We start from the raw sequence: 20,682 nt of genomic DNA, 5'->3' as shown, positions 1-20,682 counted from the left end.
TGGGGGGGAGCCCAGAGGAGGGGCTGGAGAGGCCCTGGGGAGGAGGAAGCCCGGCATCTGGTGACCCAGGGCCCAGGGTGGCTGGTGGGACGGGAGGCGGGCTCAGCTTGGGGATGGGGGGGGCTGGGTCCTGCGCACCTGGGGGGCGGGGCCTGAGGACGTGAGGCCGGGAGGGCGTCGCGGGGTCACCGGGAGGGGCCCCGGGGGAGGTGGAGAGCCCGGGTGCTGGGGGAGTGGGGGGCCAGTGCCGGGCTGGGGGATGGGGGGGCGCCAGGGGCCGGGCCACCCCCGTGTTCTCACCTCCGCGCCCCAGCGGGGAGCCCCGCCCGCCGCGCCGCCTGGGTTAATCCGGCAGTTTAGGGGCGCTGCCCCCGCCAGCAGGGGCGCGGGGAGGGGCGCGGGGGGGACACGGGGGCGGGGGGCGGCAGCTGTCCCGCGGGGCCGCGACAAAGGGCCTGCTGGCTGCGGCTGAGCCATTTGAGCCATTTTCACGCCTGTTGGGATTAGGCGCCGGGCCTGCCCCTCCCCTGCCCCTCCCCTGCCCCCCGCCCCGGGCTTTGTGCTGGGGCGCGGGCTGGGGAGGGTGCCAGGTGTTGGGCCACCAACGTCTCTACCCCGCTGCTCGCATCCCATGGCCCCAGCCCTCCCTCCTCTCCGGTGGGGGGTGCAGGCATCCGGGGAGCCCTGACCCTATAGTGGGATGAACCCCCTTTCCTGGAGTGGTTAGAGGGCCCTAAGCCCGAGCCAGCGCAGGGGTGAGGTGGGCGGGAGAACCCCCCAGGCCCGGAGGAGAAGCAGACCCCCTGGGGGGCACCTCTCCCGGGCGGGGCACCTTCTTTCCCCTGAGAGGGGGGAGCATGCATGCAAGGTCTGTGGCCAGAAGTGTGCATTTGTGAACGTGAGCGGGTTTGTGTGTGTGTGTGTGTGTGTGTGCTCGTGCATAGGTGTGCGCCTCTGGCCTCTATGTCTGGGGGCGGCCTGGGAGGTGTGCACTTGTGTATGAGTGTGGGTTTGAGGTCTGGCTCAGACCCCAGAGCACCCCCATCCCCTGCTCCTCTGCTCGCGGCCACTTCATTAAACTCCCAGGGTCTGGGATTCCAGGCCCTTCAGCAACGCTTTTCATAGACAGTGCGTGGCCCAGCGGCTCCTGCTACCTCATGCCCCTCCTCTCCAGCTCAGGAGCAGCTCCCAGTGGGTGGGCTGCTAAGGGCTCAGGTGTGAGCCCTTTCCATGTGTAAACTCGTTTATCTCTCACACGATCCTGTGAAAGTACAAATTATCCCCATTTGAGAGCTGACAAATGTGAGGCACAGCTAGTAAGGGAGGATCCGAGACAAATGGGTCCAATTTGCACTAGACATCACCATCCTCTGTGGCTCCAAACTTTTACTCCTTCTCTAGGCCCTTCTTCCTCCAGGGAGCCTTCCTGGATCAGGGGCTCACAGATTTCACGGCTTCCTGGTCCTGTCACCTATTCACGGCGAGATTAGGAGCCGCCAAAGGCTTATGGGGCCCGGAGACAGGTCCCAGGCTGCCACCAGGGGGGTGTTGGGCCTCCAGAGCCCCGCGGGGGGGGGCGCCCCCAGCACGTGCTGCAGCCTCCTTATGCCCCCAACTCCTTAAGCTCCTCCCTGGTGCACGCTTCTGTCCCTGCACCCCAGGCTCTCACCGCATCTGCCACACGTAAGGGCAACGACCTATTAGGAGACATTGTGGTCACAGAGCTAGGCCTCTGTCTCTCCCCCAGCACCCAGGCCGGACTTTCTCCCCACCGGACCCTTCCACACCTCACCCTGTCCCTGGGGCCTGCTCAGGGGCGGCTGTGGCCCTGCCCCTGTGGGTCTGGGGGGTGCACCCCCAGCTCGTCCCTCCTTCCTCCTACCAAGCAAGACTCCTCAGGGAGCCCCAGAAACCCGGTTAGACATCCCTGCTCCTGGTCATGGGACTGGCTGGCTGGCTGGCGCGGGTGGCTAACTGGCTAATTCGGTCCGTAGAGCACAAGCCTTCCCTCCTATCACAGTCCCAGGGACTAATCTCCACCCAATGACTTTAAAACAACCTCCCAAGGAAAGAAGCTTCTGGCAGAGATCTGCACAGGGGCCCGCTTCCCCTTCTGAGGCCCAGGGAGGCTTGCGTCACCCCTGGGGTGTTAGGCTCCTCTGTGCGCTCAGGCTAGGCCTGCTCAAGGGCGCAGCGGGCTCCACAGGCCCTGGTGGCTTCTAATGCCCACGAAGCACCTCCAGGTTCATTTCCTCATTACAGTTGGCACCGTGAAGAGTCCGAAGCAGCCTAGAAGGCCTCTGGACCCTGTCTGCCCCACACCAGAAGTAGAGCAGAGGCACCGGCACTTCCCGCCATCGGCCTCCAGCCTACCTGCTGGGCGACGGCATCCACTGGGGTCTTGCCTCAGTTTCTCTGCCCCCACACTCTGCTGGCCTGGCTGCGGCTCTAACTCCCTGCTCTCGTCCAGTTTCTCCTCTCACTTCCCCCCAACACCAGGGGCTGGACCGACAGGGGCCCCATACAATTCACCACACTGGTTCCTTGGTCTGGCTTTATCTTTTTCTTGGTTCAGACAGCTTTTTTATGGAAAGGAATACTAGGCAGCTTTATTTTTAAAAAGCCTTTATTTTTTTAAAGATGCCTTTCAAATTTTAGACTCCAACTCCATAAGGAAAAATTTGATTTCTGTAAAAGAAACATTTAAGTGTGCATCACAAAAGCACTATTTATAACAACTCTCATTAATGCGGTTTACTATGTGCCAAGTAGAGTTCTGAGTGTTTTGCATATTATATATTCATCTAATCCTTGCAGCAACCCAATGAGGTAGCTGCTACTATTGTCCCCATTTTAAGATGAGGAAACTGAGGCACAGAGAAGTTAATTCACTTGCCCAGGGTCACGGAGACAGAAGCAACGGTGCCAGCATCCAAATCCAAGGTCTGTGCTCTTAACCCCTGCCTGTGCTCATGAAGAGCCTTCATACATTGAAGAAAGACCCCCTCTAGAAATTCACTATCTTGTGCTCTGAGAGCTTGACGCTGTCTCCTTGTTAAGAATCTCCACGGCTAAAGTTGTTAACCTTAAAAATAAAACTGTCGGTTATTTTCCCCAGAAAGATGGGCCTATTTGACAACAGCAAAGAATTGCCATTCAGAATAAACAAGCTTCAGCAAACTGTAGACAAGTTTGGAGACCCAAGGAGAAGAATGCTCCTTTATAGAGGAAAGGGGGGAGTTGGGTCAAGACCTGTTAGAAACAAACAATACATTGGCCTCACTCGGAAGCTTGAAGTGCAGTGGCGGCCACTGGCTGAGCGGTGACAGTCTCTCGCTGGCTGGGCTGTTGCCAGGCAAGGAGAAAACATTTCTTCCTTCTGCTTGGGCAGCAAAGTATAGGCTTCTTCCTGTTGGGAAAGCCCGGTAGACCCTTCCTGTTGGTGATGGAACGGACTAGGAGAGATGGGGAGAGCTCCCCCTTCTGGCCTCCCTCCTCCATTTTATTTATTTATTTATTTATTTATTTATTTATTTATTTATTTATTTATTTATTTATAAAATATTTTATTTATTTATTCATGAGAGAGAGAGAGAGAGAGGCAGAGACACAGGCAGAGGGAGAAGCAGGCTCCACGCAGGGAGCCCGACGTGGGACTCCAGGATCACATCCTGGGCCAAAGGCAGGTGCTAAACCCCTGAGCCACCCAGGGATCCCCGCCCTCCTACAGTTTAAATGAGGTTTCCTTTATTTTTATTTTTATTTTTTTAAAGATTTTATTTATTTATTTATTCATGAGAGAGAGAAAGAGGCAGAGACACAGGCAGAGGGAGAAGCAGAGAAGCAGGCTCCACGCAGGGAGCCCGACATGGGACTCCAGGATCACATCCTGGGCTAAAGGCAGGTGCTAAACCCCTGAGCCACCCAGGGATCCCTGCCACAGGCAGAGGGAGAAGCAGAGAAGCAGGCTCCATGCAGGGAGCCCGACACGGGAGTCGATCCCAGGACTCCAGGATTACATCCTGGGCCAAAGGCAGGCGCTAAACCGCTGAGCCACCCAGGGATCCCCACCCTCCTCCAGTTTAAATGAGGTTTCCTTTATTTTTATTTTTTTAAATATTTTATTTATTTATTTATTCATGAGAGACACGCAGAGAAAAACGCAGAAACACAGGCAGAGAGAGAAGCAGGCTCCATGCAGGAAGCCGGATGTGGGACTAGATTTCGGGACTCCAGGATCACGCCCTGGGCTGAAGGCAGGCACTAAACCACTGAACCATCCAGGGATCCCCAAGGTTTCCTTTAATTAATTTTCAATTATTTCGGGATGCCTGGGTGCCTCAGTGGTTAAGCATCTGCTTTTGGCTCAAGGAGTGATCCTGGGGTCCTGGGATCGAGTCCCACATCAGGCTTCCTGTGGGGAGCCTGCTTCTCTCTCTGCCTGTGTCTCTGCCTCTCTCTCTGTGTCTCTCATGAATAAATAAATAAAATTTTAAAAGAATTTTTTTCAATTATTTGAATTTAGCTATAGCTCTCTGCTGGAACAACATCCCTCAATAAGTGGAATTGGTTAAAATTGGTTCAATAATTTTGTTTAAATGCCAAATGTCAAGGTGACAAGAATTATTAAGAGTTATTAATACCTTGGGGCTCCTGGGTGACTCATTCTGTTGGTCGGCCGACTCTTGATTTCAGCTCAGGTCATAATCTCAGGGTCCTGGGACCAAGCCCCCATCAGGCTCTGCATTTCGGTATGGAATTTGCCTAATATTCTCTCTCCCTTTCCCTCCTACTCTCTCTCTCAAATGGATAAATAAAATCTTTAACAACAACAAAAAATACCTCGAGTCATTGTTTCAGTGAAAAGTACACTTTGTGGGGTTTATTTATTTATTTTTATTTTTTCTTTGTGAGGTTTAAAATACACGTATCTTGTTGGGGAGAAGTATAGGGGAACATTAGATTTCTCTGAAATGTTTCAGTTTACATAAGAAGAACATAATTTTTATTTGTGTAATTAAAAAGCAATAAGAGTGGATCCCTGGGTGGCGCAGCGGTTTGGCGCCTGCCTTTGGCCCAGGGCATGATCCTGCAGGCCCGGGATCGAATCCCACGTCGGGCTCCCGGTGCATGGAGCCTGCTTCTCCCTCTGCCTATGTCTCTGCCTCTCTCTCTCTCCCTCTGTGACTATCATAAATAAATAAATAAATAAATAAATAAATAATAAATAAATAAATAAATAAATAAATAAATAAATAAATAAATAAAAAGCAATAAGGGCAGCCCCGGTGGCGCAGCGGTTTTGCGCCGCCTGCAGCCTAGGGCGTGATCCTGGAGACCCTGGATGAGTCCCGCGTCAGGCTCTCTGCATGGAGCCTGCTTCTCCCTCTGCCTGTGTCTCTGCCACTCTCTCTCTCTGTGTGTGTGACTATCATAAATAAATAAATAAATAAAATAATTAATTAAAGAATTTGTCAAAGAATTTTAAAAAAAAAGGAAAAAAAATGTGCCTCTATTTAATCAATCAAAAAATGCCTTCATGGGATCCCTGGGTGGCGCAGCAGTTTGGCGCCTGCCTTTGGCCCAGGGCGCGATCCTGGAGACCCGGGATCGAATCCCACATCGGGCTCCCGGTGCATGGAGCCTGCTTCTCCCTCTGCCTATGTCTCTGCCTCTCTCTCTCTCTCTGACTATCATAAATAAATTAAAAAAAAAATGCCTTCTGTGGTAGGCAGCCTCAGTAATTGCCTCCTGGCGATTACAGCCTTATAGACCCTCCCTTTGAGTAACTTGCTTTTTTAAAACAATTATTTAATTATCTGAGAGAGAGAGAGAGAGCAAGAGCATGTGAGCAAACGTGGGTGAGTGTGAGGGAGGAGGGCCCGAGCGAGAGAATTTCAAGCAGACTCCCTGCAGAGCACGGTACCCACATGGGGCCCCATTCCATGACCCATGAGCTCATGACCTGAGCTGAAATCCCGAGTTGGATGCTTAACCAACTGAGCCACCCAGCCACCCCTTGAGTATCTTGCTTTTAACCAATAGAATATGGCGACATTGAGAGGTCATCCCTTCCATGAGTAGGTTGCAGAAAATCCTGACCTCTGCTTGCTATTGCTCCATCACCTTCTTGGCTTGCATGCTTTGGTGGGCGAGCTGCTATGTTGGAAGAACCCATGTGGCAAGGAACTGAAAGTGACTTCCCTTGGAGAACTGAATGCTCCAACAAATAAGACCCCAGACCCTGGGCTGACTCTTTGGCTGCAGCCTTATGAGAGATTCCTACAGAAATTGTGAGATAACAAATGTGTATTATTTTACGTCCCTAAGTTGTGGGGTAATTTGTTATGCAGCAAGAGATACTTTATACAGATGAATTTTTGAGAAGCTAATTAATAAATCATCATACAAACCAATGTAAGACAGAAGGTCGGGTCTAGATTGGCACAGTGAGTCTCGGAAATCATATGCATGTACCTAACCCCATCTGTCAGAACCATCTGAGGAGCCTAACTCAGTCTTTTGCAGTCAGGGCACCCTTCAGGGAAGTGGTGGCTCTAGGGCAGGGTTGAGTAGGAGTGTGGTGGGGAGGGAGGGAGCATATGTATCCCTCACCATCGATGCCTACCGCCCCCTATCTTCAGGCCCAAAGGTGCCTTAGGACAAGGGTAATCCCATAAGGTGCTGTCAGGCTGAGGCCAAGTCTCCTCCGTCAGACTGAGAGGCCTCTGAGGAGAAACTCTTTGCCACCCCCATCAGCCACAGCAGGCTGGATTCCTCCTCCCCGGTGACTCCCCCCTCCATCGGTCTCCTCGCTCCCAGCCCAGAACCCTGCTTATAAGGGCAATTCAGATGGTGTCGAAAAGGGGCCACCAGGCACTGGGTGCAACAGAGACACAAACTCAAGAAATGCATTTCGCTGCCCCAGTTTATTCACCCTGGCTTGGCCCAGAGACCAGGTTCAACATGCAAGGGTGAGACACAGAAGTCCCCAGGACCATTGCTTCAGCCTCAGTCCCAATACCCTTCACCCCCCCCACACCTGTCAGGGATAGAACTCCTGAGAGGCAGGAAGAGTACCCGCATTTTGCAGACAGGGAGACTCAGCATCATGCCTCTGCTCATCTACCAGGATCCTGCATCCTCATGGCTCCCAAAAGCAAAGCAGAGCCCCCGGCTGCTTTAGTCCTTGGTTGTCCCCAGAATTCACCCACTCTCCGTTTCATGGGAACCTGTCAACCCCCGCTGAAAGGGCCATGCAGTGACCGAAGGGTGATGACCCAGTATCCTGAGAGTTTCCAGGGGCTGCGCTGCTGGCCCCCCTGTGCGCCCTGGAAGGCTGACCACGGCTCCTCTGGGCCCAGGCAGCCCGACCGCAGGAAAACAGGCCAACCGAATCTGACCTCCCGCGACGCTAAAGCCGGAGGGGGACAGCAAGTAGAGGCACAGAGACGAAAGGGAGCTTTCCTTCCCCGGCAGTCTTGGAACACCTTGTCCGGCCCTCGCAGGCGCGTCAGCACATTCGCTCTTATCAGAAGCTTCAATCTATATGACCTGCAACAGCTCCTTGGACGTGGAGAACATGGAGAAGCTGGTTTGTCTCCAGGTGGTAGTTTAGAATCCGCATTCTCCTAGTCCTCACAGGGTCTGCGGCTGTCATCTCCCCTCCCCATCTCCCCCCCCCATCTCCCCCGTGCCCTGAGGCAGAGTCCAAGGGGGACAGTCCTTTATCTTCTCTGATCCCCATCCCCCCGTCCCTGCCCCAGTGGCCATCACCACCCCCAGCGCCCCTCCCTCATTCTAAGTCTCTACCAGTTGCCAAAACTGTGGCCAAAAAGCCGTGGCAGGCCGGAGCAGCCCCCACACCTCCCACAGCGACTCTACTATCGGGGGACAATGGCCCTATTAGAGCAAAGTCAGAGGGAGAGAGCAGGGGGTGGCCTGGGAAACCTCAGGGGCCTGGGTCATCCACACCCGCACATATGACTGCAGGCGCCCCTCCTCTGGACCGATGGGACCCTGTGGAGAAAAGAAGGCTGGGGTTGGTGATGGGAAACACAGGGTGGGGAGGCCCCAGAGAAGCAACTGAGTACGGATCTGTAGATACTTGCTTAGGAGTTGGCCTGCAAACACACATGCTCCAACTACACACTTCCTGGGCCTGGCCCTGCACACGCAAAGGCACTTTCACATACACCCACCACAAGCCCACACACTCAAACTCACTCATCTGCACACACACCTTTTGCATATATATCCTCGCTCACGTACACATATGCACAAGCATACCTGTTCACGCCTACATATACACACGCCTTCCTACACGTGTGCTGTAAACACATGTGTATGCATTCACAAGTAGGCCTGCACCTAAGCTGGCTTTGTGGACACACGGTACACAGGTGCTGATTCACACAGGCCTGGCTGCACGTTAGCACATACGTCCTCACTTTTGCTTACCTGCACTCACGCCAGCCAAGGATTATGTACTTACTTGTGCGCAACCCCACACATGCCTGCAAATATATCCATGTACCCCTGCCCCCCTGTGGAGGCACACCCTTAGCCCTGATCCTGGGGCCCGGATGGGGCCACCCTCTGTTGGAGGCAGCGGATGAGCTCCTTCCGGTTGTCTAGGATGGTGTCGAAGCTCTCCTGCAGACGGGTCTGCTGGTCAACCAGCTGGTGCTGCAGGCCGCGGATCCACTGCAGCAGGGCCAGGCGACGGTACATCACCAAGTGCACGTGGTGCTTCTCCTTCTCCTGCTCTTTGTAGCGCTCCTGAGCCTGCAGCTGCCGCACCGCCTGGGCCACGGAGGGCAGAAGGGGATCCTGAGGGCCCGGGCCCCGAGGGGTGCCGCAAGCGGGCTCAGGACTGCTGCCGCGGCTGCTGGTGCTCAGGGAGCTGCTGGCGTAGCCATTGTCCTCCAGGGGGGAGCAGACGGTGCTGGCCCCACTCATCTTCTCGAGCTTGGCCCTAGGGATCTCCTCCCCTTCTGGTGGGCTGCGCACCTCCCCCTCGGCAAGTCCAGGGGCCTGGAAGGCCTGGTTGTCAGAGGGCAGCTTGGAAGAGCTCCTCATCAGCACGGGCTCCCCTTGGCCTGGCATCCCATGCCAATTCTCATTGGCGTCTTTGGCACTCGCCAAGAAGTTCAAGTTGCTGTCTGGCTGGAGCTCAGGCTGACATCCTCCAGGCGGGGCCCCAAGGAACTGGGCCCCCTCGGCTACCCCTGGCCGGATGGCAAACATCTGGTCTGCAAAGGGGAAGCAGGAGAATGAGTTAGAGTAGGACTGGGTCGGGGGTGGGGAATGGGGTGCCCCAAGTCGTGGCAACCTCGCTGCCGGGGTGCGGGGGCAAGGCCGCGGGTGGGGGCCAGAGGCTCCACTTCAGTCCCTTTCCCTCTGACAACACCTCCCCTTGTGGCTCTCCTCCCCTCCCCTCTCTCTGTTGGCTCCATCTCCAGCAGAGGCTCTTCTCAGCCCCCTGAGGCAGATTGTCTGCCCAGGACCTCATCTTCTTTTTTTTTTTTTTTTTTTTTAATTTTTATTTATTTATGATAGTCACAGAGAGAGAGAGAGAGGCAGAGACACAGGCAGAGGGAGAAGCAGGCTCCATGCACCGGGAGCCCGACGTGGGATTCGATCCCGGGTCTCCAGGATCGCGCCCCGGGCCAAAGGCAGGCGCCAAACCACTGCGCCACCCAGGGATCCCAGGACCTCATCTTCTGCTGGAGCTTTAAGCACCATCAGGTGTTGGCGACTCTCAGATGTGTCTCCAAGCCCCGATCCAACTGCTATCCGACTCTGCAACCAACCACAGGCTCCCCAAATTCTGCATGTCCCAACCAGCTCTCCCTCTCCAGTGTCCTCAGCAAAATGGCCCACCCTCCATTCAGTCACCCTAGCCAGAAACCTACGTGCATCCTGGGCTCCTCACTCAGCTGCCTTCCCCCATCTCGCTGGCCACCAAATGCTGACAATTCTTCCTCTAAAAACCTGTGTGTCATGGCCAACATGCACATGACAAAATGTGCCAGAGTGGCTTGGCATCAGGGAAATACACATCAAAACCACAACGAGATCCCACCCCACACCGGTGAGAATGGCTAGAATGAACAAGACAGGAAACCACAAATGTTGGAGAGGATGTGAAGAAGGGGGGACCCTCTTGCTCTGTTGGTGGGAATGGAACTGGTGCAGCCACTCTGGAAAACTGTGTGGAGGGTCCTCAAGAAGTTACAAATAGAGCCACCCTACGACCCAGCAATTGTACCACTGGGGTATTTACCCCAAAGAGACAGATGTAGCGAAATGATGGGACACCTGCACCCCAAAGTTCACAGCAGCAATGTCCACAGTAGCCACACTGTGGGAGGAGCCACGATGTCCATCAACAGACGATGGCTAAAGAAGACGCGGTATGCAGACGACGGAATATGGCTCAGCCATCAGAAAGGATGAATACCCGCCATTTACATCGACGTGGATGGAACTGGAGGATGTTGTGCTGAGTGACATAAGTCAACTGGAGAAAGACAATCATCATATGGTTTCACTCGTATGCAGGGACCATAAGGGAAGGGGGGGAGACTGAGTGGGGAAGATTTAGGGAGGGAGACAAGCCATGAGAGAGACTCCTGACCCTGGGAAACACACAAAGGGGTGCGGAAGAGGAGGTGGGGGGGCATGGGGTCACTGGGTGACGGGCACTTGATGGGATGAGCACTGGGTGTTATACTTTATGTTGGCAAACTGAATTTAAATAAAATAAAATAAACAAAAATAAAAAATTGTATGTGTTCGCAGAGATCAACCCTCACTTTCTCTTGGTTCAGGCCATTTCTTACCCGGACCTACTGATTGCCACAGCCTTTTCACTGATTTCTCTGCCTCCAGTGAAAAATGTAAACGTGGTTTGTCATAGCTCCGAGCTATGCGCTCTCTAAACTGCTAACCGTCCAGGTGGCCTACGGGCTGCGCTTCTAGGCCCTTGCTCACCCCTCCAGACCAGCCCCTTCCACTCTGTCTCCCTCACCACCCAGACTGCTCCAAATATGCCGTGAATATGCCGTCATCCGCTTCGCAGGATTCCCTGGCCTCTGGTACCCCACCCTTCCCTTCCCCTGTAAGCTTCTCCCTTGTCCACCCAGCAAATTCCTTTCTGCACCTGAAAGCCCGGCCCTCCTCCCCGCCCCTCTCCAGGCTGTGGGGTCAGCCTCCCCCACCGCCCCAGCAAACAGAGACAAGCCCAGTTAGATCCCCCCCCCCCAGGGGTCCCTGCTGCACCCGAACACAGGGCTTGGTTTCGTGTCCCTGGAACATCGTTGATGGTCAGTAACTGCCTCTATTTAGTTGTCTCAGTTTTGGACAATCTGGAGCTAGCAGCCTGAGCGTGAGGCCCCCGGACTGGACACGTGGGTTCTTCTATGTGCCATTGTCCCAGGAGCCAGCGAAGCAGCACCAAGCAGGTGTCCTCGCACAGCTGCGGAGGGACTCAATGGGGGAGGAGGACTGCAGCCGGAAGAGGGAGCCAGCTGAGCAGGAGTCTCCAGCCCCCACCCCCATTGCCAAAAGCCTCTCTCCTGACCTTGTGCACATCCCTCCACCTCTACTATCTTGTGACCCCCCAGCTCGTCCCATCCCGAGGCCCCAGAGGGAGGGCATATCACCCCACTCTTTCCTCCCCAATAACCACTTTTACCAAAATTAGGGTTTCAATTGACAAGAGGTTTCTGTCCACCGCAAATTGGCTGAATTGGGGAGGATTAGAAAGCTAGAGGATGATGGGCAGCCCAGGGCCTGACCCGGGAGACCCGGGGTCGAGTCCCACGTCAGGCTCCCTGTGTGGAGCCTGCTTCTCCCTCTGCCTGTGTTTCTGCCTTTCTCTCTCTCTAAGAATGAATAAATAAAAAATTAAAAAGAAAAAAAAGAGGATGAGTGAGAATGAGGGCCAGTGTAAGTACAGCGGGCACTAGGAGGTCTATGTGGGTGGCAGGGCCCTCCTTACACCCTGGGGGTGTAGGATGGTGCCCCTGACCTATGCCCCCACCCCCAGCAGTCTTGGAGATCTTCCCCGCCCCAAGATTTTCTCTTTTCCTGGGCTGGGCAGGACCACGGGGGAGGCTGAGAGGCGGTGGCTGCGGTGCTAAGGCTCCCGGGGTTCTCAGAGATGGCAAGATGGGAACCCAAACACCCCAGGATCAGGCTTCCCTCCAAGCTAATCTGCCAGTCGTTGGGTGTGGGGGGGAGATAGGGGTGGGGGGACAGGCGCTGGGCTGGGGGAGGCCTCCCTTCCTGCCCTGCCCTGCGGAAGAGGGCCTCCCCGGGAGTCTGAGGACAGAGACCACCCTTCCCGAAGCTTCAGCGGGAGGCAGCCTGGCGGAGGCTGCGACCCCGCCCCCTGGGGCTGGGCCCCCAGCCTCCCCTCCCCGCCCCTCTAACCCCCTCCCTTCCCCTCCCTCCCCTATCCCCCCTCCCGGAGCTGGGCCCCAGCCTCCCCTTCCCTCCCTGCCCCACCCCACCCCGGGGCTGGACCCCCAGCCTCCCCTCCCCGCCCTCTCCCTCCCCACCCCGGGGCTGGACCCCCAGCTTCCCCTTCCCTCCCTGCCCCCCCCACCCCGGGGCTGGACCCCCAGCCTCCCCTCCCTGCCCTCTCCCTCCCCACCCCGGGGCTGGGTCCCCAGCCTCCCCTCCCCGCCCCCGCCCTCCCCTCCTCCCTCCTCCCCTCTTCCTCCTCCCACTCCCTCTCCATCCCTCCTCTCCCCCCGCTCCCTCCATCCCCCTTCCCCCCACCCCGGGGCTGGGCCCCCAGTCTCCCCTCCCCTACCCTCCTCTCCCCTCCCCTCCCCCAGACTCACGGCCTGGACGCGCGGCCGGCGCTGCTGGCTGTGCTCCCCGGCCGGGCGGCGGAGCTCGTCCCTTGGGGCTGGGGGCGCGGCGGGGGGCGGGGGTCCTGGGTCGGACCTGGGGGGCCCGCGGGGCCGGGCGCGGGGTGCGGGGCTCCGGGGCGGCGCAGCGGCGGCCCAGGCCGGGGCTCGGGAGGCGGGGGGGGAGGGGGGGCCGCGGGGGGCGGTGGCGTCAGCGCGGCGGGGCGGGGCGGCCCGGCCCACGTGGGCGGTTCGGGGTTCGGGGTTCGGCCGAGCAGCCCGCGCCCCGGAACCCACTCCCGCGCCGCCGCAGCCTGGCCGGGCCTCCCGCGCGGTGATGCATGGGCTGACTGCGCCCCCGGGCCCCTCCGTCGCTGGCGTCACCGCAGATACAGGGACATCTTTCAAAAGGACGATGGGGTCACGTCAGCAGCCTCCCGGCAAAGCCGGTCAGACTGGGTAAACCGAGGCGCAGCTCGGGTGGGCGGCAGGTGCGCGCCCGTTCCCTCTGCCTCGACCTCTCGTCCCCTCCCCACGTGCGCAGCCCTCTCCAGATAGACCCCTCTGACCTCCTGGGCCACAGCTTGGGCCTCCTGGACCTCCTTCCCTTTTTTTTTTTTTTTTTTTTAATTTTTTAAGTTGGATTTTTTTTTTTTTTTAACATTTTACTTATTTATTCATGAGAGACACAGAGAGAGAGAGAGAGAGGCAGAGACACAGGCAGAGGGAGAAGCAGGCTCTGTGCCCTGAGCTCTTCCCCGCTTCCACCTGCTGAGGCCTGCACCCCCTCACTCCCCTCTTCCTAGGAGGCCACGGGAAGGGTTGGGACCTGGTTTCCAATCCGAGAGGATGGAGCTGGGTGGAGTCGGTGCTGACTCTAATGATGAGAAAGCACTAGCAGGTGTTGAGGAAGTTCCAGCTCCTCAAAATAAGTCCCGGGACACATTTCGGCCTCTGGGCATCCACGTGAGATTCTAGGGGGTCCCTTCCATACCCCACTTTACCAAGCAAAGCAAGCAACTGGCTACACCTCCTTCATGTCCTCCCCCATTAAAAACAAAATAAAACTAATATAGATTCATCTTTGAATCCTAATACCTCTTTTTTTTTTAAGATTTTATTTATTTATTCATGATAGTCACACAGAGAGAGAGAGGCAGAGACACAGGCAGAGGGAGAAGCAGGCTCCATGCACCGGGAGCCCGACGTGGGATTCAATCCCGGGTCTCCAGGATCACGCCCTGGGCCAAAGGCAGGCGCCAAACCGCTGCGCCACCCAGGGGTCCCTGAATCCTAATACCTTTTAAAATACTCTGGTCTTTCCCTCATCTCTATGACTCCCCCCCCCACCGCCCCTCCATCGTTTGCTATTTTTCAGACCTCAGCCCCATTTCTACATCAGGTGCTGAAGCCTAACTAGTCTTGTTTTTTCCCTCACTCACTGCAAGCTCCCCTTGCCTTTAACCAGGTGACCAAGGGGTCCTCGCTCTTTAGGACCTCGGCGGTCTGGAGTCATGTGGGTCTTCCCGCACCATACAGCTGTGTCAGATAGGTAGTTGTTCCGTGGGCCCAGAGCCACTCCCCCTGGCCTCTCCCGTGGACTCCATCTCTCCCAGATCTAACCGTGTGGCTCCAATGGAAGCCTGATGAGCCCAGGGATGGGACCCCCACTCCAGGTGGGTTAGTGTCCCTCTCTGGGACTTTCTGAAATAAAAGGAAGAAGAAGCAGGGAAGACATGAGGGCAGGGCTGCAGCAATCACAGTCCCTGCATGGGAGTCAGTGGGCAGTAGGAGAAAATGATGCTCGCACACGGAAGTGGAGACAAAAGGTGGAAGTCCTGGTGATGTTCCGGTCCCTGCTTCCTGAGGCCTTTCTATATATTCCCATAAGGTCCCTCTTTTGCCAAGCCTAACTTGAGTGGAATTTCCTTCACTTGGCAATCAAAGAATCCTGAGTAACACAAGAGCACACGGTGCTCAAGGGGGTGCCCCACGGGTCCCTCTCATGGACCTCTCAGCCCTCATTCTAGGGTAGCCACTCTGCTTCCCCGTGGGAGCCCTTATCAACCCAGCTTACACTGGGACCTCCTTTGAAATGCAGTGGAATCATGGGGGTGTCCTATCCTTAGAGACATTTCCCCCAAGCCACTGAAACCTCCTGGTCTGTAGGGGCTACAATGGAGGAGGCAGGAAGCAAACTCTTGGAAAAAGTCATCAGGTACAACCACACGTACCTCTGCCTTTTCATACAGACTGGCTCCAGATGACCAAGAAGTCTATGCCGATTGTTGACGTAGAGTCTACTGTACTCTGTGGGGCAGCACACGGCCTGGCTCAGCTGACGCAGCCATTGGCCTTTGCGGTGTTCTAGAAAGCTACTCCTTCCTAAAGAACACGATCTCTGCACAGTCGGGTGAATTCCAAGGGCGTCGGATTGTGGTCTCTCTCCTTAGTCAAGGGTAAAGCTGTGGGACAGGCCAGCACCGTGTAGTTAGGGCCGCAGGTGCTCAGTGGTCCTGGGCAGTCCATCGTTTACAAAAGCCGGGAGCCTTGAGAACCAAAACCCCCAGGAAGGCAGGGCAGCCACGTCTGCGTGATCACAGACAAGCAGATGTACACGTGTGTGTGATTCATTCATCAGAAGATTCCACAGTCAGGATGCCGAGGCATCAGTCATTCGATGTTAAAAGCGAGCATCTGTGGCTGTGTCCCCCCCGGCTACATAGATGACAGGGGGCTTGATGGGCAGGGACACAGAAATCCCCAGAGATGGCCAGCAGCGGCCCGAATAGGCCAGCCCTGGGCAGTGGGGACAGGTCCTGGACAGGCAGGCAGATGTCAGAGCCAAGAGAGGCTAGCAGGGGGTAAGTAGCCAGATCCAGGTTCGAAGGGCCTAGAGTGTCAGGCAAGGGTGGGGAGGAGTATTTCTACCCCCGGAAATAGGATGGCGTAAGAGCTCCTCCTGTGGAGGGTGAGGGTAGGATTAAAAGGTTTCAACCTCCTGGACTTCACTCCTCTTGTCCATTCACCCCCTGCAGCAGGGCTGTGCTGAGGGGGGACTGGGAGCAGAATCAGAACTGGCAGGTCCCCCCACAGCTCCAGGCAAAAGGAGGGAAGGAAAGGCTCCACAGAGGGCCTGCTTGAGCCAGGCTTTGAAGGATAAGCAGAAGCTCCCCAAGAGAGAGCGGCCAAGGCCCGGGAGACCACGTGGTGTGTATACCTGGAGTGTGGCCAGGGTGGCCCCGGTGGGAGGGATGTGGGGGGAGGACGTGAGGCTACAGTGGGCCCAGGTGTGAGGGGCCTGTCCCCCCCCCCCCATTCCTGCGGGCAGCAGGGGAATACCCCACAAGGCCGCAAGGCTTCAGCGGCCCAGCAAAGGACAGGCATCTGTGGGGCGGGAAGCTGTTGCTTCCTGCCTTGTCCTGTTTCCCTGGGCCCCCATCACCCCCTAGCACCCCGGGGATTCACCAAATCAAAGCATTTTCAACTTTGCAGATTAAATCAAGACGATGTGCCTTGGACACGGTAAAAGCACTGTGATTGTGAACATCGCCCCTTGCACTCCCGGTCTAGGCCCGGCCGGAGGACCTCTGAACCATCGATGTACCCGGCGGTCGGGCGGTCGGTCGGGAAGGCACATGAGAAGGAAGCTCTCAGTACCCCCAATTAGCTTGTCCTGGGACAGAGGCCCACAGCGCTGGTGACCTCGTTTTTCAAGCATCTCTCTGCTGCTTCTTAAAGCTACAGCGCTGCTCTTGTGTCAGGAAGCCGCTGTGTGATCACTTTAGGGAACTCGCTGCCACCTACCTAACAAGGCTGTTTTCTCAGCTGTCAAGTGAGGGGCAGGTACCTCAGATCTGAAGTCTTAGGGCGCTTTTTTTAAGCCTTGGAATCCACCTCACCCCCCCAGAAAATCTATGCAGCAAACCCAGACGGAGATCTTGTCCCCTCCCTGAACCTTCCACCCTAAATGGCTCCTGAGGAGGCTGCCTGAAAGCTTCTAAAGCTCCTGGGGGGCACAATTTCAGATGCCCGGCCCCACAGGAACCAGGAGACCTGGCGTTCACCACCCCTGCCTCCCCTGGGGCTGGGTAGTGGACACTCTCTTTTTAGGGCACCCCAGGGCTGACCGGCCTCTTGGGAACCCTGCTTCTGCGAGGGGGGGCGGGCGCGGGGGGCAGCCGGCTGCATCCGAGGGCCCCGCGGCTGTGGGAAATCCCAGAGCCCACGCAGAGGGGGCGAGCTGGAGAGGAGGGGAGGGCTGGGAGCGCTGGGAGGACGGGGTGTGCGCTCCATGCCTCCCAGCAGCTGCGCGGGGCCCTAACCCCGGGCCTCCCCCCATTCATCAGCCTCACCGCAGCCGGGTCTAGCAGGGCCTCTGGGAGGGTGGCGTGCAGCCACTTAGGCCCCTGAACAAAGGGCCTGGCTGGGTGCGCTGGGCGCCAGCGGCCTGCGGAGGGGGGTGCTCAGGATTGGGGAGGGCCCCCCCCCCCCCGGAAGCGCTCCGCTCCAGCTGCGCTCAATGCGGGAGCCAGAGTTAGGCGTGGGGCAGCGGCAGCTGCATCCCCCCTCCCCCGCCCCACAATGATTCATTCACGCTGAGAGCACACACCAGAGGACCTGCGGGGGTCGTGGCCCCGCTAGTCACGGAGTCGCGGCGCCCGCAGCAGCTCAGAGCGCCCCTCCGACTCCTCGCTTGGTGCTCCCGCCGGCCCCCCTCCGACTCCTCGCGCACTGCTCCTGCCGGCCCCCCTCCGACTCCTCGGGCAGTGCTCCCTCCAGCTCCTCGCGCTGTTCCCCCGCCGGCTCCTCGCGTCATGATCCCGCAGGCCCCCCTCCGACTCCTCGCGCAGTGCTCCCTCCAGCTCCTCGCACAATGCTCCCTCTGACTCCTCGCGCAGTGCTCCGGCCGGCCCTCCTCTTCCCCGCCCGCCGGCAGGTCCACGGCCCAGCGACCTCGAGAGGCCTGAGGTTTGGGGGCAAGCTCTTTGAATTGGCTCCACCCAATGTCAGCCGCTCTCCCTCTGAAACCGTCCTGGTCAGGTTTTGCTCAAACCCATTGCACAGGCAGAGAAACTGACGCAGAAAAATAAATAAATAAATAAATAAATAAATAAATAAATAAATAAATAAAAGGCGCGCAGCTTGACCGCAGGAGGACTGCCCCAGGGCAAGGGCTGGAGAAGAAGCCGGGCTTGGGGTTCAGCCTGGAGCCAGCTGACGGATGAGGGGCCGCCCAGCCGCCTGGGGTGAGCTAAGGGCCACTAACCAAAGGGGTCCTACTTGCTGTCCAAGCTGCTCCCCTTAGTGCCGTCCTCCAGCCACATCTGGCTGACTCCTGAAACGATCTGAGGGAGAAATCGGGGATCAGGGAGAGAATGAAGACAGCTAAGTAGAGGTGCTAAAACCACTAGGTTAAAAAACGTGTTGGGGGCTCCTGACCCAGGATAGAGCCCACAACCCTTGATCTTGGGGGTCATGCATTCAAGTCCCACGTTGGGGGGGGGGGATAGATTGTACTTAAAGAAAAAAAATCTTTAAAAAAATGGTGGGTGGGTCATTGGTTCTGAGAAGCTAAATTGTGCCAAGAATAAATTTGTTTTTGCCTTCTGGCCTCCACACCTCCTGTCGCCAAAGCCAGATCAAAAAAAAAAAAAAATCATAATAAATAAAACTAAAAATCAATAATGTTAGCAGAACAGGGAGAAGCAGATTGAAGTGACCATCCTCAGACGGCCCCGGGCCTCCTGGCCCCGAGCTCATAATTACCCTGTCACCCAGAAAACAAATCTATTGTGGGTGTTAAAAGTGGAGAGGCGGGGGTCCTGGGCGAGGAGCTGGCCCCGCTGGGAGGTGAAGGGAGTGGGTGGGAAAACAGGTTGGCCTTGGGTGCTGAGGGGGGACGGGGAGGGGGGACACTAACCAAAAGTAAGGCCTTGAAAGTTTCCGAAAGTTTTTTTCAGACGGGAGGGTAGACACATTGAGGGAGGTGATGCTGCCTGGTAGGGGACAATAGTGGTGGGAAAGCAGGGGGCAGGTCCCCAGCCCTCTCCCCGGCCCACAGGGCGGCCTGCTGTGCTGCTGCTGCCCCCTGGTGGGCCTGAGCCACAGCAGCAACCCCTCCAATGCCGGAAACCTGGAAACACCCGGGAAGTCTGTCCTTTCCCAGGCTGAGGCCTAGGCGGCCAGGACTAGCAGGCCCCAGGGAGCGGACGCTCGCTGAGAAGTGCCTTGGGGTCAGGGGGGCTCAGTCGCTTGTGTCCGACTTTTGATTCTGGCTCAGGTCAGGGTCTCAGGGTTGTGGGATCCAGCCCCACATGGGGCTCTGTGTCCAGAGCGGAGGCTTCTTGTCCCTCTCCTTATGCTCCTTCCTCCGCTCTTCTCTCAAATAAATAACATTTTAAAAAAGAGTGGGGGGGGGGGGGGCAACCTGGGTGGCTCAGTGGTTTGGCACCACCTTTGACCTAGGGTGTGATCCTGGAGACCTGGGATTGAGTCCCAAGTCGGGCTAGCTGCAGGGAGCCTGCTTCTCCCTCTGCCTATGTCTCTGCCTCTCTCTTTCTGTGTCTCTCATGAATAAATAAATAAAATCTTAAAAAAAATAAATAAAAAATAAAAGAGATAGAGAGAGGGCCCTTGGGATCAACATTGGTGGAAGGGCCGGGAAAGAAGCTGAACAGCCATTCAGGGCCCCCGATAGCCTGGGCCAAGCCCTCCGGGAGCTCTGAAGTTGGACGGCCCCTCAGGATGGTCCCAGAAAGAGCGTACAGGGCCAGCCCTTCATCCCCCTGTCACTGGAGGGGAGGCCATGCTGCAAGGGCCCTGACCTCAGGCAAGGGGCTGCAGAGGCGGCACCCCCAGGGGCCCTGAAGTCTGTCTGCAGACGGTGCTCCCAGAAACTAGGCCAATGAGGTCTTCCTGGAAGGGCGACGGGGCAGCGCACCACACACAGCACCGATGCTCATTAAACACGTGCTAAATTAGCCGCCGGGTTAGACCGAGCGTCAAGCTCCCGGGCATAGCCTGCGAGTCCATGATTCAAGCAAGCGGCCTTGGGAAACGGTCACGGGAGCCTTGATGCTCGAGCCCATGGAGCCACTCGCTCAACCAACACTCGTGGGCTTTACGGCGTGCCAGGCCTGGAGGGAGGCGCTTTACCCACGTTTTTCTTATTTAATGCAACTGCGGGGCTACTATGAACTTAGATTATTCACATGAGATCAAGTTGTTCAGTGCCTTGCAAGGGGCAATGACACTTTCAAAAACGACACAATGGGGGACGCGTGGGTGGCTCCGCGGTTGAGCATCTGCGTTTGCCCAGGGCGTGACCCTGAGGTCCTGGGATCGAGTCCCACGTCGGGCTTCCTGCGTGGAGCCTGCTTCTCCCTCTGCCTGCGTCTCTGCCTCTGTGTGAGTGTATCTCATGAATAAATAAAATCTTTAAAAAAATAAATAAAAATAAATAAACGACACAATGGAACACGTGCTCTTGCTGCTGTCAAAGGTCCTTCAGACCACAAAGGAGTCTTGACTTTGTTGTGTGTGTGTGTGTGCGCGCGCGCGCAGAGAGGACTTCGCCTCCAGCCAGATGCTTCCTCCCCCACAGGCAAGAGTCACGCCTCCGTGGCTTCTTGCTCCAATTCCTTTCTTTCTTCTTCTTTTTTTTAATAGCAGAAAAGTTTATTTCTCATTTTTGACATGATCTAGTGCAGTTTGGGCAGCTAGCCTGGGCAGCTTTCCACTAAGCCAGGGGTTAACAACATCTTTTTGATTTAAGAATTTATGTATTTATTTATTTATTATATAAATTTTTTTT

The 20,682-nt window shown here is 56.5% G+C and overlaps 1 protein-coding gene across 4 annotated transcripts; it reads right to left on the bottom strand.

Moving 5' to 3' along the window:
• Positions 1 to 6,910: 6,910 nt before the first annotated feature.
• On the bottom strand, positions 6,911 to 12,998 carry C13H1orf216 (chromosome 13 C1orf216 homolog). 4 transcript variants are annotated; one of them, XM_072771983.1, is made up of 3 exons: positions 12,858 to 12,998; positions 8,561 to 9,254; positions 6,911 to 8,019 (listed from the first exon to the last, which is right to left on the bottom strand). In XM_072771983.1, exon 2 carries the CDS (start codon positions 9,247 to 9,249, stop codon positions 8,563 to 8,565), a length of 687 nt encoding a protein of 228 aa, XP_072628084.1. In that variant the 5' UTR covers positions 9,250 to 9,254; positions 12,858 to 12,998; the 3' UTR covers positions 6,911 to 8,019; positions 8,561 to 8,562. The 4 variants fall into 4 exon arrangements, with proteins under 4 accessions (XP_072628084.1, XP_072628082.1, XP_072628081.1 ...); XM_072771981.1 differs by lacking the exon at positions 12,858 to 12,998 and adding exons at positions 10,289 to 10,525; positions 11,287 to 11,592 and having other exon boundaries at positions 6,911 to 9,254; XM_072771980.1 differs by having other exon boundaries at positions 6,911 to 9,254.
• Positions 12,999 to 20,682: the final 7,684 nt, after the last annotated feature.

This window comes from Canis lupus, chromosome 13, assembly GCF_048164855.1.
Source record: "Canis lupus baileyi chromosome 13, mCanLup2.hap1, whole genome shotgun sequence".
In the NCBI taxonomy this organism is placed as follows: Eukaryota; Metazoa; Chordata; class Mammalia; order Carnivora; family Canidae; genus Canis; species Canis lupus.
The sequence above is the reverse complement of the archived record's forward strand: the minus strand, read 5'-3'. Positions and strand labels throughout refer to the sequence as shown.

Excerpts from the sequence above, each read along its gene's own strand:
- C13H1orf216 (XM_072771980.1), bottom strand. The coding sequence starts at position 9,249 with ATGTTTGCCATCCGGCCAGGGGTAGCCGAGGGGGCCCAGTTCCTTGGG.